Source organism: Tachypleus tridentatus, chromosome 8, assembly GCF_004210375.1.
Source record: "Tachypleus tridentatus isolate NWPU-2018 chromosome 8, ASM421037v1, whole genome shotgun sequence".
NCBI classification, from domain to species: Eukaryota; Metazoa; Arthropoda; class Merostomata; order Xiphosura; family Limulidae; genus Tachypleus; species Tachypleus tridentatus.
The window spans coordinates 43,365,768-43,383,622 of record NC_134832.1 but is presented as its reverse complement, the minus strand read 5'-3'; the positions used below and the strand labels follow the sequence as shown (position 1 = coordinate 43,383,622).

The 17,855-nt window shown below is 35.9% G+C and overlaps 1 protein-coding gene across 10 annotated transcripts in view; it reads right to left on the bottom strand.

The window, feature by feature from the left end:
• LOC143222298 (uncharacterized) overlaps nt 1-17,855 on the bottom strand; it is a 46,590-nt gene that overhangs the window by 7,356 nt on the left and 21,379 nt on the right. For 5 of the 10 annotated variants that reach the window (XM_076448639.1, XM_076448634.1, XM_076448631.1 and 2 more), the window contains exons 2-4: nt 6,789-6,845; nt 2,000-2,132; nt 1,603-1,656 (exon numbers count right to left, since the gene is read on the bottom strand). In XM_076448639.1, coding sequence (XP_076304754.1) covers nt 1,603-1,656; nt 2,000-2,125 — 180 coding nt within the window. In that variant the 5' untranslated portion in view covers nt 2,126-2,132; nt 6,789-6,845. Of the gene's footprint in view, nt 1-1,602; nt 1,657-1,999; nt 2,133-4,045; nt 4,124-6,788; nt 6,846-11,359; nt 11,901-17,855 lie in introns of all 10 variants that reach the window. The other 5 variants (XM_076448638.1, XM_076448637.1, XM_076448636.1 and 2 more) reach the window with 4 other exon arrangements.

The window sequence follows — 17,855 nt, the reverse complement described above, 5'->3', positions numbered from 1 at the left end:
TTGTTTGTTTTTTGACAAGTAGTAACTAAGGCCATCTGACAATAAATAAGTGAAATACATAATAGATCAGTGTGAATTCCGACAAAAGGTATGGAAAAAAACATGAGTTTTTGCATTGTTTCATGTAATAAAAATTATTGTAAGGGTTTCTGTTCTGTATATTTCTCTTAGATCTAGTTTTTGGCAAATACATTTAGTTGCAGCTTAACAGCATCTTTCTCAGTTTGATATTTTTTTACAGGTAAATATCTTTTTTGTCAATTTGTAGTTTTCTGAAAGACTTCTTTGCCGAAGAAATTCTAAGCCCTGTTGAGACGTTTCTATATGATTCCTAAAGGACATGCACACATGCCACAAAAAGTAGACGAAAGTCATTGTCAGACACCCAATGAACATTTCAGATTCCCAACAGCTGAAGGTAGCCGTGAAACCTATAAAATAAAGATGAAGTATTTGCAAACACGTATAACAAAACCAAACCACACCTTTCACGAATCTACTAAAAGTCCTCCTCGCTAACACACTAACAAAGACAACAACAACCAAACTGTTTGCCCAGTTTACATAAATTAGGATGATAGTAATCTTGTGAATAACCCAGAATAAAGCCTGGGAGGACTTTATTCACATAAAGTCTGGATCACATAACTTAGAATGACAGTAACTTTCTGGACAACCCGTAAAAAGAAGAAAAAGCTGAAACTATCCAGAGTCCAAAACAATTTAAAACTGTTAACATCTTTGACGCTAGCAGTTGCAGGATATGATGATGCATAGGCCTGTTATGTTGTGTACAAAATGGTGCATCTCCATACCACATGGAATGAAGGGAATTTGGAGAGATAGTGATATAACCATTGTAAAAGCAAATAATTTTATCATGTGTATTTTGAAGATTGTTTCTTCAACGTTGTGGTACCATACATGAGAAGATGTTATTTGAGGGGGGGTTAATGGCAGGTTAACCATGGTAATCCATCTAAATCCAGCTAAATGCCCACCAACAATCATGCCTCTTTGGAAACATAACACACATTTTTTAAAAACTTTCTTTGAAAACGCAAATACACTTTCGTATATAGACAAATCCAGTGACATGGAATAATTTAATGTACAGTTACATTATCATATGAACACATTTTTCCCTGTAAAAACACACACACATAAAATTTAGAGTTAAGAGTGAAATGTGTTCATTATTTTGCCCAATCTCCATAGTTACCATTTCATTTTGTTATAAAACAACAGTCTTACAATACATCACTTTTATAAATTTATGTAAAGTTCTGACATCCAAAATTTTTGATATTAAAAGTAAAAATACATCAAAATTCTATTATTTTTAGCACAATTAAAGGTTAAAAGAACATAAACAATTATAGTCCACTATATTCAGTAACACAATTACCATCATTAGCTCTGTTGATGGTAACTGTGCTATCGAAACCAGTTTGGCTGTAACTGATAATAAAGATTTTACCTTTCAATGTGTCATAAAATATCGGGTTTTCTGTCGCTTTTACTTTAATATGTTACCACAATGTGCCAGAAAAGACATAATTCAAAACTTTTTTATAATAGTACGCTAGAGAATAAACATACCCGGACACAATAACAACCTTTCTCCAGAGGACCGAAAGTTACTTCTGTTTCATTCTGAAAGCAAAAGAAAAACCTAAAGTGAAACAGTAAAACCAGAAAGAATATTCCCACCACGAAATGCACTTAGTTCTACCCGAACATTTTTAGTTTATTATGACTGATAGAAAGGTTTTTGTGATTTATTTTAGTAACTAGAACTGGTATCACAAAATCAGCGTGTGAGAAGTGTACTTTCATACAAATACACAAATAAACACGTTATGTGGACTTCGATCCTTATCACTCATAAATATCACAGAAGACAGTGTTTGATGTTCCCTGTAATTAACGCATTAGCTTCTGTCAGAAACTGGTTTGAATGTATTTTATTAGGCTTATATAAAGATAAGGTACTCACTTTATTAACAATCTCTGTAATCCGCAACTTTCCCGTCAGTCCGTCACAGATTTTGCTAGCATTTACCCACAGCGCCATCTCAAATTTCTGAATAAACGGACAAACTGTGAGGACGGTCACTTTCATAGTTTTCCTGAAAGTAAATCTCGGCTTAATTTAAATAATTAGTCAAGTTCAATAAACTAACTTAGAAAAAATGGGATTTTAAAGGTTACAGAAACACAGCAATACAAAAATGTATTTCCATAAGAACAAAGGGGTGATGCTATCAGAGTTGTAAATTTCTAAACTTGAGGTTTTCCTATGGCCTACTTTATTAATGTTTTTGTTTGTTTGTTTAGAATTAAGCGCATAGCTACACAATGGGCTATCTGTGCTCTGTCCACCACAGGTATCGAAACCCGGTTTTTGGTATGTAAGTCCGTAGGCATGCCACTGTGCCACTGGGGGCGCTTTATTAATGATTCTCAACGCAAGCTGGCAGTAAAGCATTGATCTAGAGCAAAACACACAATAGTGTGTCAAGAGGCCGAAACAACTCGCAAGACATTACAGATTATCAACAGGGTAGTTAAGCAATTTTCCGCTTTCTGTATTTCGGAAGTTTTCCTAATTAAAAAGCGTTAAGTGTAACGTGATATTAGAGCATGCCGGTGATGACATGAAACTGTTATCTAGTTTCCATGGCGTTACTAGAAATGAAGTTTTAAACATTGTTTTAGAGAAGAAAACTACCACCATATATTTTAAATAATCTATTTGGTTCTGTAAAGTAAATGTTTGCTCTAAATAATAGGGTTACGATCCTAAAGCTAACTTTGTTTACTGTCGAGTGTCACTTTCTCACTTGCTGTAATTAGTTGGTGTCTAGTGACAAAAAACAATAATGATATCTAATGAAAAACACTTTAGGTGTAAAAATAAAGATGCACCCAAAAAAAAAAATGAAGTGCGCATCTTAAAGAAATGAAACGAAAATTGGCGGCCAAACTACTAGCTACACTTATAGCGTTGATAAGAATTTTACAGCAAATACTTATTGGCTAGTTAAGATTAACCAGTTGTTCACGCGATCAATATATATGTAAAAACGGCTGGTTTGGGTTGAGAACATTTTTATGTAGAGGAGCGAACAACGTTTCGACCTTCTTCGGTCATCGACAGGCTCCTCATCACTGTTCACGTGATCATTTCTACCAATACTAGTTTCTACTGTTAAATACAGATCCTTCGTGTTTTATAGGTAAAACTTATTACGTTAAAATCAAATGTATCTACTACTTGAGAAATATGGCACTGTTTCAGGCTTTTTTTGTTAAAAATAAATCAGCACTAACTTTTACATAAATATATAATAACTAATTGTTACGTTAAAATATATGTATCATCACTAACTGTTATAAGACCTATCACATAACAGGCTTATTACTAACCCTTTTTAGTGTTGTATTCTCATATTCAGCGGCCTGTTAGATAGCGTATATTCCTTTATTTGTTAGAAACTAGTAACAAGAATAAAAATTTAAGCTTGTAATCATTATAATTAAAACAAATACCATGATATTACTGGTTTTTCAACCCAATGAGTAATAGATATAATCGAATACCACAAGACTGCCGGTTTACCAAACCGATTATTATTACAATAATAATCAAAACATGTAATACTTCATTCACCCAACTAGTAGCAATAACAACAAAAACAAGAACCATAACAATACCAGTTCATCAAAACAATTATTATAAACATTCTATTACAACCATTATCGTGAGATTACCGATTCATGAACTTGACTGGTAACTCATAACAACATAGTTTACTAAAAAAAAATGCCTTTGTACCACATGCTAATAATTGTTTAGAACCCAAACCTTATTTAAAAAACTCAATAAAGACACTCATTAAAACAATACAAGCTGCACATTTTTTACGATTATAGATGGTAACTGTTTGTACTTAAAAGAACACATTTTCTAAAGTCTTTCCAATCGTATTGCTGTAAACAGTAGTAAAGTCACTTATATACGACAAAGTCCTGGACTTACTTTTTAATGTTGGGCTGTAAAAAATATCAGCTTTCCAAGATATATGTTCTCTACAGTCAACCTCTACTCCCGTTAATTCTAAAATAGAAAGTCCTATTATTATTCTACATTCTATAAGTGCTGTCATCAAAATTTATTCAATTATCGAACATGCCATAACAGGTTAAGAACTGAGGACGATCGCTTTAAGATATAAGCCATGATTTAAGTATTTAGTACAGTTAATGCGAAGATTAATTCATTTACATACTAGCTATGTTTTATAAAATGCCAAAAATAACAGTAAAAAAAGTAAAACTTGTTTTCCTCAAGGGGTCATGCAAACGGTACCCATATCCTCCATTTCTTTGTTTTTGTCTCTCTTCCGAAGTGCAATCTGTATAAACGTAATGACAAGGGACTGCCTTAAAGCTTAAAATTATAATTTCAAAATATGATTTTGCCCAACAAAATTTGAAAGGCATTATCTTCAATAATATTTTACATTCAGTATTAATTAGTATGAAAATGATAGACATCTTATGTAACACAGGTTAAATGGCTAGGCCAAGGACGCTCCAAGTTAAGGCACAACTGCCCCTATTTTTGAACTACTGATCAAAATGATGAAAGCACCAAATAGCTAAAGATCTTTACCTAGGTTTTTCTACCACCTGCATTTAGATAATTTAAAGACCCAATGTAATACTGCAATGTTGGATTGAGGTTCTGAATATTGAGGATCCCATGGATTTATATGGTTTCCACACTTTTGGCACTGTTGAACCTGTCATAACACTTAACACTGTTCAAGCACTCAGTAGTATCAGTTCTTCTACTTATGCTGTTTTTAAACAACTAATATGCATAAAGTACTAATGCATCTTCTCGTGCTAGAGAAGGGATTGTTCATACAATGAAGTCTTGAATCTTTATTTGATAAAAAGCAAGTCATTGAGTTAGTTTAACTTGTTTTGTCTAAAGTTAAGCAATTATGTTTCTTGCCATTAATAATAATATGCCCTTTGTTCAAATTATACGAAGCATAATTTTTACCGTACTTTTATCTGGTAAGAAAAACGTTTCCGACCGATGAGCCCGGCAGCCCCTTTTACAATTTCCACGACGTGTCACGCCCAGCGGCTCGACCTACAATCAAGTAATGTTTAAAAAATATACCAAGTATGCTATATAATATCAAATCTTTAATTCATAACCTACCCAACATTATAGCAATTAGTTAATGTGATTTTATCAGTAATATAGTTGTCCAGTTCACTTGCTATGTGTTGTTAGTTAATAAGTAATACCTATATTTAATCCGCTACCCTAAGTTGTATAAACTGTGTTTATGTGTGTTTTTCTCATAGCAAAGCTACATCAGGCTATCTGCTGAGTCCACCGAAGGGAATCGAACCCTTAATTTTAGTGTTGTAATTCCGTAGACTTACCGCTGTACTAGAGGGGAAAAGTTGTATAGAGAACACCACATTTAATTTTTAATTATATAATGTTAACTAGTAGGAAATGATTAAGTTAATTACTGATTACCTAATTTTGTATCAAGGTTATCTAATACTTAATACTCACCTATACTTATCTATCTATCTAACTTTATCTAATAATCAATAACTACTACTACTACTATTTTATTAAAAATAATGATGGACATTCACACAGCCAAGCAGTTCAAAGAAGAATGAGTTACCAACCTATATAAACTTCAGCTTACTGGTTTGGTTTTAAAGAGCTTTAAAGAGACTGACTTAATACAACCGATGGGAGACTGTAAATACAGCTGTCAGTCGTGCAAGCGGCAAGAAATATATAATCCTAATGCTAAGGTATATAACACTATCAAATTAGTGTCATATTTAATTAGTGTTTCACCGTTTTTACTACGAATTTTATTTTATTTTTGAATTTAAATATTACGAAACGAATCATTAACAAAAAAATATTATTTTTCAAACCCATTTTTGGAAAGCCTTTGTGTATTGTTTTACTCCAGAACAAATATTGTTTAGACTTAGAAAACAGAATAAAAATTACGAAATCACCTGTCAAATCGAGGTGTAGGATAGTGTCACCTTTTACTTCGTTATTTCTGTCGTTTATTTCTTGTTAAGCATAAAGCTAGAAAATGGGTTATTTTCGCTCTCTCTAAGAAAGATGTTAGAACCAGATTATTAGCGTTATAAGATTTCAAACGTACCGTTGGGCGGTGGGGGTTTTCGTTAATTTTATTCCATTAATGTATATGTTTGTTATGATTCATCTCGGTCTTCTGAACTTTTAGGTACAACCCTGACCTTTTGTTTTTGTGTGTCTTTTTTTCAGTTGTAATTTATCAGAAAGCTTTCATTTGTAGAAAGGCGTTTAAAGATTTTATGACGTATTGAACTTGTCCGAAAAAAATAGTATTTATAAAATTATGTTCTTATTGTGCAAATATAGAACAACACTTCTGATTCAAGTCTTTTTAATGCTCTTCAAAACACCAATGCTCAGTTTTTATATTTCGGCTTAACATAATAATCGAATAAACACAAACTGATGCGGTTCTGTTTCGTCTCATCACATTAACCGATTAACACGTAAACCAGTCAGGTAATGTTTCGCCTTACCACAATAATGGATTAACACATAAACGAACGAGATTCTTCATACGTTAGTAGTGTCTCTCGATCAAACTATTCAGTTCTGTATTTGATCCAATTAACAGAAGTTTTGTATGCAAACAAATAAATAAAACTTGTCTTACCCGAATGCAGTAGTGCCCTTTGGTTCTCCAGCCCACAAATGACACGTCCGTAGTGGGCTAAATCATAAAAAATACATAAGTTTAAAAGAGTTTCATGTGTATATACAACAAACATGGATTTATATTTATGATATATTATTAAATCTGTTGTCGTTCGATATGGCTGTTAAATTCAATACTGAATTACTATAAACATATCATTCACGATGATACAGTTATCTGATAGCATGTAAAGTTAATATTTAATCTATTTGTGTTTATTACGGATTAAAGTACTTTGTAGAGTATAAAAAGAAATCCTTTTATGAAAATTACTGTGTTGGTAAAACAGCACAGCTACAAGAGGTTTCTTCAAATTTTTCACTAATCTGATGGCTCAGCAGAGGTCAGAGTGCCGGACAGCATGTAGATCTGAAGTTGAGTGATTCCGTCTCGCTACTTCTAAGAAAGCCAAAAATAATAAAATCACACTTCGCGTTTTTAGGCCGTTGATGCATTATAAGAGTAAGGGTCAGATCCTACTATTCGGTCGGACAAGGTAGCTCAACAGTTGGTTGTGGGACAGTTAGTGCTTATTATTCTCATGTAGCCTTGCGCGAAAATCAACGAAAACTCACTAACCCGAGTTCATCTCGATCTAGTACCTTACAATGATTGATTAAAATAAACCTTTGGATTGTTTTTCCCTGAACATCACATATATACTGGTTAAATACAGTCAAGAGAAACATTAATAAATTATACTGCTCAAAAAATTAAAGGAACAAGTACATATTTCAGTATATTTTTGTCATAACTAAATTTATTTATGAAAAACAATATCCGTTCGTCTACAAGTGTATTTTTTAAGCTTGCGAGTGAAGTTTCAAGCAACTCAAACGAAACTCACCTCACTCAAGGAGAATAAACTCAAAGTACCCTACATAAGGCTGTTACGTGAAACTATGCATTTCTCTTTAATTCTCGAAGCAAACATCAACATGGATCTTTTGCTGCTCGTTTTGTCAGTGTGTACCTTCATCTTGTGTAGCCAAGCAGTCAGGCGCCATCTGACAGAGAAGGAGGTGGCCAGGGTGGTCCAGATGCTGGAGGACGGCCAGACCGAAAGGAGGGTGGCACAGCACGTCAGTCTGTCACCAGGCGTCATCAATCGACTTTGGCGACGCTACCAGGAGACGAACTCCTATGGTAGGAGACCAGATCAAGGCCGTCATCGCTGCACAACAGCCAGAGAGGACCGTTACATCGTGACTTCTGCTCTGCGGGACAGGTTAGCTACGGCTCCGTCGCTACGAAATGACCTTCAGCATTTCACTAGAATCCGTGTGTCGACCCAAACAGTTCGCAATCGTCTGCACAAAGGATGTCTTAGGGCCAGACGGCCTGCAGGAGGCGCTATTCTGACAGCACGACAGCGTGCAGCCAGGTTGGAGTTTGCTCGTCAGCGCCTAGACTGGAAACTTCGACAATGGGCCACGTGTTGTGGACAGACGAGAGCAGATTCACTGTAACTCGTGATGACGGACGTACGAGAGTGTGGAGACGCTGAGGAGAGCGATTTTCCACCTGTAACGTTGTGCAAGTCAACGCCTGTGGAGGAGGTTCTGTAATGGTCTGAACTTACTCATAAAAGGGGTGTTCTTTAGGGGTGCTCTGAAAGCACGACGATATGGAGACGAAATTCTGGAACCCATTGTAAAGCCTTTCGCCGGTGCTGTCGGCGATGGGTCCATTTTCATGCAGGTTAACGCGCGAACCCACGTCGCCAGACTGTGTATGGACTTCCTTGACGAGGAAGGAATGCAGACTTTTGAGTATCCCGCCAGATCTCCAGATTTAAATCCGATTGGTTATTGTTGGGATATGTTGTCTAGGCGTGTTAGTGAACGCCAGCACCCTCCTCAAAATGTACAGTAACTCTGACAATTCCTGGTAGACAAGTGGGCTGCCATACCCCAAGATAACATAGATAGACTGGTTCGAAGAGTGCCAGATCGGTGTCAGGAATGTGTCACAGCTAGTGGAGGTCACACTAGATATTGAATGTTTCAAACATTTTTTGAATAAATGCATGTAAACTGTTTAAAGTATTGTTTCATATGGGATATCGGTTTTGATGATATTGGTCATTTTAAAAAAAATTATTTCTCCATGTTTTACCGTTCATCACACATTAAAAAATGGATAGAGACGGAACTAAAATGAGGCAAATTACATAAAAAAATAAAAATATTATTACATTTGGAACACTGAGATAAATTATATAAGAAAACGTATTTGTTCCTTTAATTTTTTTTGAGCAATTTATGTTGACTATATACATCCTTACTGGTGTCCTTATAACAGGAAGGTTAAAATATTTTGTACGTAAACAGAGTCGCCTTTGACTTGTTCAGATCTCTGTATTTTCTGTATTGTTCATAGAGTATTTCGGGGCTTTATTAATATTTATGTGTAATTCCGAGCTCTGTTCTCGATTTGTTGATTAAATAATAGACAGAAATATTTAGGGAACACTCCCGAATTCTAACCTGATGTTCCTCTTTTAAAGCATGCGCGCAAACCATACTATTTGAAGATTACGTTCGAGAAATTCACCTCAGGCTTAAGGTTCTGTTGTTGACGATCTGAATGACTTAGTAACTTTCAAGTTATCCTTTGACCCTCTCCATTCTTACTTCTTAAGCACGAACTTTTAATAAGTGTGTAAAATCCAATATAACAAATTGAGTATCGTTTTATACCAAATATTACATCGATTTACAATAAAAAGTGATTAAATTTACCATCACACACCATTAACAAGTTATATTCTTCGTTTTTTTTTATTTACTAGGCTTTTATTTACTATATATTACAGAAGCGAGTGCTTTAATGCCTTTCGTACAAGCAAATAGAGTAATATTTTGTACTTGGGTAAGAATTATCCAAGAACTAAACACTAGAATTCTATTGTGGAAATCACACTAAACGAAAGTAACAATGATAAGGATTTCCAGTTTTTTTTGTTTTTTTTTTAGAGCAAGTGTAGATGAATGTTTGGGGGAATTTCGCACAAAGCTACTCGAGGGCTATCTGTGCTAGCCGTCCCTAATTTATCAGTGTAAGACTAGAGCGAAGGCAGTTAGTCATCACCAACCACCGCCAACTCTTGGGCTACTCTTTTACCAACGAACAGTGGGATTGACCGTCACATTATACACCCCCACGGCCGGGAGGGCAAGCATGTTTAGCGCGACGCGGGCACGAACCCGCGACCCTCAGATTACGAGTCGCATTTGGCCATGCCAGGCCTATAGATGAATGTATCAACAAATATTTGTTATATATTACGAATGTTAGATAATTGACACTATAAATGTAATGAGATCTATTTGCAATGCGGTTACAAGATTCTGTATTAAACTAAAACATCAGTGAGACTATTAGGTTTTGATAATAATTTTAACCATGAACGAAAACTCTGTCATTCTGTAGTGAAGCACACAACGGAGCTAATGAAATCGTTTCCTGGACAGAATGCAGCTGAACTTTTGATTGTACTTTAATTATATATTTTACATTGTTCTTGAATACGATATATTTAGTTTCCTTGCTATCTTTTATAATTTATTTTCCTAAATAAGCAATAACTGGACTAGGCCCGGCATGGCCAAGTGGTTAGGGCGCTTGACTCGTAATCTGAGGATGGTGGGTCCGAATCCCCGTCACACCAAACATATTCACCCTTTCAGCCGTGGGGACGTTATTCATTAGTAGAAGAGTAGCCCAAAAGTTGGCGGTGGATGGTGATAACTAATTGCCTGCCATCTAGTCTTACTCTGCTAAATTAGGGACGACTATCGCAGACAGCCTTCGTGTAACTTTGCGCGAAATTCAAACCAACCAGCATCGTTTCAGATGTTAAAAGAGCCAAAACTTATGGTTGAAGATTCATTCATGTTGAAGCCCCGGAACTTAGTTCACTTCCTTTCTACAAACAGTAAGCCTCAGTTCATTTTTATGTAATGTTTTGTTTTGTTTTATTTTATGTAAATACTATTTTCTTCCATTTCCTATTGATTTTAACATATTTATTTTTACATTTTAACTCAAGTTGTCAGTCCTCACTTCCATATAACTGTGGCTTGTTTATCTTTGATTTATTCATCTTCAGGCCCGGCATGGCCAGGTGATTAAGGCACTTGACTAGTAATTCGGGAGTTCGAATCCCGTCATACCAAACATGCTCGCCCTTTCAACCGTAAATACATTATAATGTTAAGGTCAATCCCACTATTCGTTGGTAAAAGAGTAGCCGAAGAGTTGGCGGTGGGTGGTGATGACTAGCTGCCTTCCCTCTAGTCTTACACTGCTAAATTATGGATGGCTAGCGCAGATAGCCGTCGTGTAGCTTTGCGCGAAATTCTAAACAAAACAAACCAATTATTCATCTTCACATCACGTTTTCACCCTTTCTTTCCACCTGAAGCAAAAACAACTAAAGCTGCTTTTCTACATTCTGAGTCTACTAAAATCCACCTGCTGGAAAGATTCAGAAACAATTAAATTAAACCAGTTATTCTACTCACCAAGGACGGTTCCACCTCCTTTTCTTCCACAGAGTGGCCATGACCAGGCAGTCCATCACATGTTGTGTTTTGGCTCGGCAAGCGCCATAAAGACACTTCGAACCTCGTGTAGTTGAAGATTTCCTTGGCAGGCAAGAAAGAAACGGTCAAAACCCCTGATGTTAACATGTATGTAATGTTGGTTGTCCATAGTAAAGCAGAAACGATTGTTCCTGACATATTGAAATATGCACCGTGGAAACAGCTGATAAACTAAATCCCGTTACTTCGTCCCTCGTGAGATTTGAGAGCAGTTTAATGGTTGATAGAAATATGAAAATATCTGTTTGTTATATTTGTTTACTTCTCCCTGTGGAGGTGTGAACACTAAACAGAAGTTGTAATCACTGTAAAATCACGACTGCTGATAGAGGTTGCTGAAGTTCACTCTTCTAGTCGGTCACGTGCGTTGTGGCTCATGATGAAGACATATTGTTACTAGCACTAACATAGTGCCCGACTAAAATTATTCAGGCAATGTTCAGAACTTAGAATATAAAGCCTGTAATAAGATATTACCATAAAGTATACTATTATTTAATATAAATTTAATTTTCAATTTTGTTAGTATTTCCTACAATAAAGTTTGTCAGACAAATTTTTTAAATCGAACTAAAACGTTTCACGAAATCAAAATTGTAACAGTTTTTCATCAAGGTATTAATAATGTTGTGAGAATTTTCGAACATAAGTGCATGTTTATTGTTAATCTGTTTGAACTAGTTACAGTCATTTAAAATAGTCGATATAACATATAGATATATTGCTAGTCTAAAAGGATTGTAGTAAGACATACTATCTTAATGTGCTTGGCGTCCAACCAGTTTCCTACGTAAATTCCTAAGAAATTTTATCACTAGGGGAATTTTTATCAGCTCAGAAGACTTTGTAATGTATCAACTGTAAAAGGATGTATCATTTTCGGGTTAATATATAATCTTTTGTTTGTTTGTTTGCTTTGTTTTTTTAATTTCGCGCAAAGCTACACGAGGACTATCTGCGCTAGCCGTCCCTAATTTAGTAGTGTGGGACTAGAGGGAAGTCATCACCACCCACCGCCAACGAATAGTGGGATTGACCGTCATATTATAACACCCCTACGGCTGAAAGGGCGAGCATGTTTGATGTGACGGGAATTTGAACCCGCGACCCTCGGCGTTAGAGTGAGACTAACGGTTTTGAATGACTTAAGAAGAGTAGTTTATTCCATCAAAGAGAGTTCTAAAGTAATTTAGGCTCGGCATGGCTAGGTGGCTAAAGCATTCGACTCGTTTATTCATAAACAGTGAATGGCTTTGAAAACTAGAATTGACCATTTACCTCAATGATTTCAGTCTTAGATTACAAGATGAAACCATATTTGTCTGCGATATCTACACCGAGGTGAAAGCATTTCGGCAAAAACTAATTCTTTTTGAGTCCCAATTGATGAGGAGCTGCTTCACACACTTTTCATGTTGTTAAAAGTTCAAGGAAGAAGCGGGATCCCCATTCCTATGTAGGTTTGCACAAGATACCCTTTCTGACCTGAAACTACAGTTCAGGGAGTGTTTTTTTCTTATCTTGATGAGAGTGCAACAGAAATATGTACCTTCCAAAACCAATTTCATTGTGTTATTGATAAACTGTCACCTTAAGCTCAAATGGAAGTGATTGATCTGCAGTTCAATGACAAACTGAAGAACAAATACAAAGAAGGGAAACTGATAGTTTTATAAATGCCTTCCAAGTGATCACTATGTTCATTTAAAAACTTTGCTTGTGGATTCATTTCAGTTTTTGTCACCACCTGTTTCTGTGAAAAGACATTTTCAAAAATTAAGTACGTGAAATCTAGTTACAGATCAGCCTTATCTGATGAGCATTGCAATCACTTTTGATGATAGGGAACACTAACTTTGAACCTGAAATGAGGGTAATTTTGTTCAGTACCAGTTTCATGCTTCTCACTAATGCTATGAAAAGACAATTGTACATCTTAAATATTTCAATATGTGCTCTTATGAGAAATAAATTAGTGATGTTGTATTTTGATCATGTATGCATCCCTACTTAATTTCATTACAACCCATCCGGTTTGCAAAGCCTAAAAAGATCTACCACCTAGCCCTTCTCCAAAAAGGTTTGGAGATCCCTGTTCTAAACTATCTGCACTAACCGTCCTTAGTTTTTGAAGTGAAAAACTATATAAAAAGCAGTTAACCAATACCACCCACTGCCAACTCTCGTGCTACTCTTTTATTAATGAATAGTAAGATTGAATGTCATATTATAATGTGATTCTCGGTGAAAAGGGCGAACGTGTTCGATAATATTATTCAAACCCGCGATCCACAAAAATGGTGCTAGCAAGTGGCACAAATCCCCTTCAACTGTACGTGTGAACTGTAACTCAGGAAGATCTTGCCCTAGTAAAGAAGCATTGCACAAGCTGCTTCTCAAATGCATTTGTAAGAGTAAATAAAACCCCAAAACTGTAAGAAAAATACCCTTTGCATAAGAACTGGAAGATTTTTGCAGTGTTGGATGTAACATGGGTAACTTGAGCCACAGCACGAGAAACGGGTGACGCTATCAACAATGAAGAGATTAGAACCTCGCAAAAGGGTACAAGGAATACAAAAAAAAATCTTGTTGGGCTTTATAGTTCTTAAAGGTTTCCCATGCAAAGGAAAAATGTACATTTCAGAAAGTGGACAGTAAAGCAAAGTTGTGTTACCATCGGGAAAATTATTAGCATTAATTATTCAAGATGAAGTTCCTACACCATAATGACAAAACATTAAGGTAATGCAGATCTCTTTGCAGGTGTTAAATTGGAAAACCACAAATAAAAGCAGATTCGATCCAGAAATAAAGAGTCATTATCGGCCGAGTTTTAAGTTGAGAGATAAAAAAATTGAACGCATATGAAGACCAGTGAAAACAATATTTTCTTAGACGCAACAATAACAACAGTGTGCGTATTTCTGTGGAGAAAAGGATGATTGCTTCTGATGGACCAGTGAATAGCTCGCCAACTTATCGTCTCTCAAAATGAATCTTTTTTCAAACTAATCATGATGAAAACCAAGTAGGATAGTCCAAGGAAAGCGCGCTTGAATTCAACGAGTAAACTGGCTATCTTTTTCCAGTCCAAAGCGTCACCTCGTAACCTTAATTCTCTCGCAGCATTGGTAGGTTGATTAGGATATTCAGGTCTTTTTAACCTGAATACTGTATATTACAGCAATTCTCAGTCAGGTATAATAAGCATGATCTACTACAGAGAACAAAGAAAGAAAAACTAGAACAATGTAATTTAACGTTTTTCTGGAACGTTTCAGGTTAACGTTAACCTGAAGATGACCTAAGAAGGTCGAAACGTTGCTCTATACTCTATCTCAGTTGAAGTTTTAATCTCATATCAGAACTCTTGATAATACATTTTTACTTCAAGTGGGTTTCTCGTCATCATGATTAATAGATTGGCCAGCACGAAAGCACAATATGCCATGTCGTAGTATTTCCAAATTAATCGGAGTTAAACAAATCGAAATGAAAATTGGCAGATGGATCATTATGAAAGTATGACGTGCGATTTTGTGGTGCTTCCAAAACACTCGCAGTTGAATACATTTCATGAAGTGTTTAGCAGATTGGCCACTACGAAAGTATAGCGTGCCATTTTGTGGCACTTTTAAATTCTAAAACATTCAGAGCTGAACAAAGTTGATGACATGATTAACATAAAAACACGATGTGTTATACTATAGGCACATCCAAAATATTCGGAGCTGAAAAGATATGGTGAAGGGATCAGCATATTGGCCAGAACGAAATATTACGTGCCATACTGTAGCACTTCCAGAGTACCAGGATATGAATAGATTTCATAAAATGGTTAGCAGCTGGGACAACATGAAAGAATGGCCCGCCATACTGTATCACTCGCAAGTTGAGTTCATCACGTATTTGTTACTTCTTAATTACTGAGTTCATTAGCTACTGTTAAAAATAGCCTGTTAGTAGCATGTACATAGTAATTTTTAATATAGTTATTGTGTGTTAAAATTGTGTTGCAGTTTTTCAATTATTTGTTTGTTTTAAATTTCGCTCAAAGCTACTCGAGGGCTATCTGCGCTAGCAGTTCATAATTTAGCAGTGTAAGACTAGAGGGAAGGCAGCTAGTCATCACCACCAACTCTTGGGCTACTCTTTTACCAACTAATAGTGGGATTGACCGTCATATTATAACGCCTCCACGACTGAAAAGGCGAGCATGTTTGGTGCGACGAGGATTCGAACCCGCGACCCTCAAATTACGAGTTGCACGCCTTAACCCACCTGGCCATGCCGGGCCTTTTCAATTATATTTATGTATGCATTATTGTTTACTAAATTACACTGTAAAAAGTTGGTTTGTTAAAAGTTAAATATTGTTATTGTAAAAAGGAAAAAAATCAATATTTAAACAGGTTATTTTTATTTCTGTCGTTTTTCGGTTTGCTGTCAGATGTTTTTGTTTTGTTGTTGTTTTCCGATTACGCCTTACTATTTTGAGGTCAAACATCATTCTAAAATTCTTCTTTATTTCTCGTCAAGGCCATAAACACTGTAGGTGCATATCCGTTAAGTGGAAAATCCTGTTTAATTACAGGCGAATTATTCTAATAACACGAAGCGGATTTGTTTGTTTTCAATTGGAAGCGAACAACTTTATTTTTGTAAGTTGAATGAAACATTTGTTTTTTTGTCAGTTAGTTAGTTAGTTAGTTATCACCATTAGATTTCATCAAGGAACATAAGGCCGCAGTCGCTTGCGGATTCTTCAACAGGTATTTAAGTGAGTAGGTTGTTAGCCCGCTGCACCGAGCCGTCCCTAATTTAGTAGTGTAAGACTAGAGGGAAGGCAGCTAGTCATCACCACCCACCGCCAATTCTTGGACTACTCTTTTACCAACGAATACGGGGCTTGAACGTCACATTTTAACGCCTTCACGGCTGAAAAGGCGGGCATGTTTAGTGTGACGGAGATTCAAACACGCGACCCTCAGATCGCCTTAAACACCTGGCCATGCCGGGCTTCTGGTTAGGAACTGGTTTTCTTAGCTTAAATGGTAAGATATATATTCTAGCACTGTAAGATGTAATTTTCCCACGGGAATGGAATATGTCACGAAAGAAATTGAATGGAAACATAACACGACATTCATTTGGACACTGATTAATGTTAACTACCGGTGTTGTGGGTTCTAGAGTCAATTCTAAGTAGATGGGCTGGTATTAAAAACGGCTGGTATGGGTATTAAAACTTTAATTAAAATAAAGTATTAATACCCATCCCAGCCGTTTTTAAAATACATTTTTAGCGTCAGTTGTTTACATATTTCTCTATTCTATGGCAAAACTATTAAAGATATCCTGCTGCACTAATTTTGAACGAGTTGCAGGAGGGAAGGTGGCCAATCAGAAATATCCTGTCTTCCACTCTAAGGGCTTGACTGTCACCCTTATAATGCACCCATAACTGAAAGTAGGGTGACTGTATTGTGATCTCTTACGAATTAGAACACCGCTCGTGAACTCCAAATCCAGAATTCTACCATAGCGTCACATTAGACTGAAAATCAAACAAAACGAAATACTTTGCGATCGTGTGAAAAATATAACTGTTAATATTACGTTATTTGCTATTACGTATGGTAAAGCACGTGAAAAATATGTCATGAAAATTTATATATGACCGAAATCAACGTGACGTTCAATATGTTTAGTTAGCATTACTCCCACTGAGGGCGCGGCATGGCCAGTTGATTAAGGCGTGCGAATCATAATTTGAGGGTCGTTGGTTCACATCCCCGTCGCATTAAACATGCTCGCTTTTTCACCCATGCGGGCGTTATAATATGACGGACAATCCTACTATTGTTGGTAAAAGAGTAGCCCAAGAGTTGGCGGTGGGTGGTGATGACTAGCTGCCTTCCCTCTAGTCTTACACCGGTAAATTAGGGACGGCTAGCGCAAATAGCCCTCGTGTAACTTTGCGCGTAATTTAAAAGAAACAAACAGAAAACCATCTTCCTTTTCTTTTTTCTTCGCACCAGAAAGTTATAAAAAATACCTATCTTTGGTTGAGTTTTTTGATTTTTTCAAATCTACACAAATGAATGTTTATAACCTGCAATATCAGCCAGATATACAAAGCTATTCAACAAAAACACCTATCATAAAAGGTCACGTGAGCTACGTTACCTTTATTACAATAATATAAGATAAATATCTGCTATGATTTTTAATTTAAAATATTTGTTCCTTAACCATCCTTATTCCTATGGCTATAACATATTTTTAGAGTCTGAGACAAGAAAGCTTTTTAAAGAACTGTAAACGTTTCAACAACATAAATGTTATTTTCTTCTAAACATGTAATTGGTATTGTGCTTGCATAAGCATTAGATAATTAATTTCTTACAGA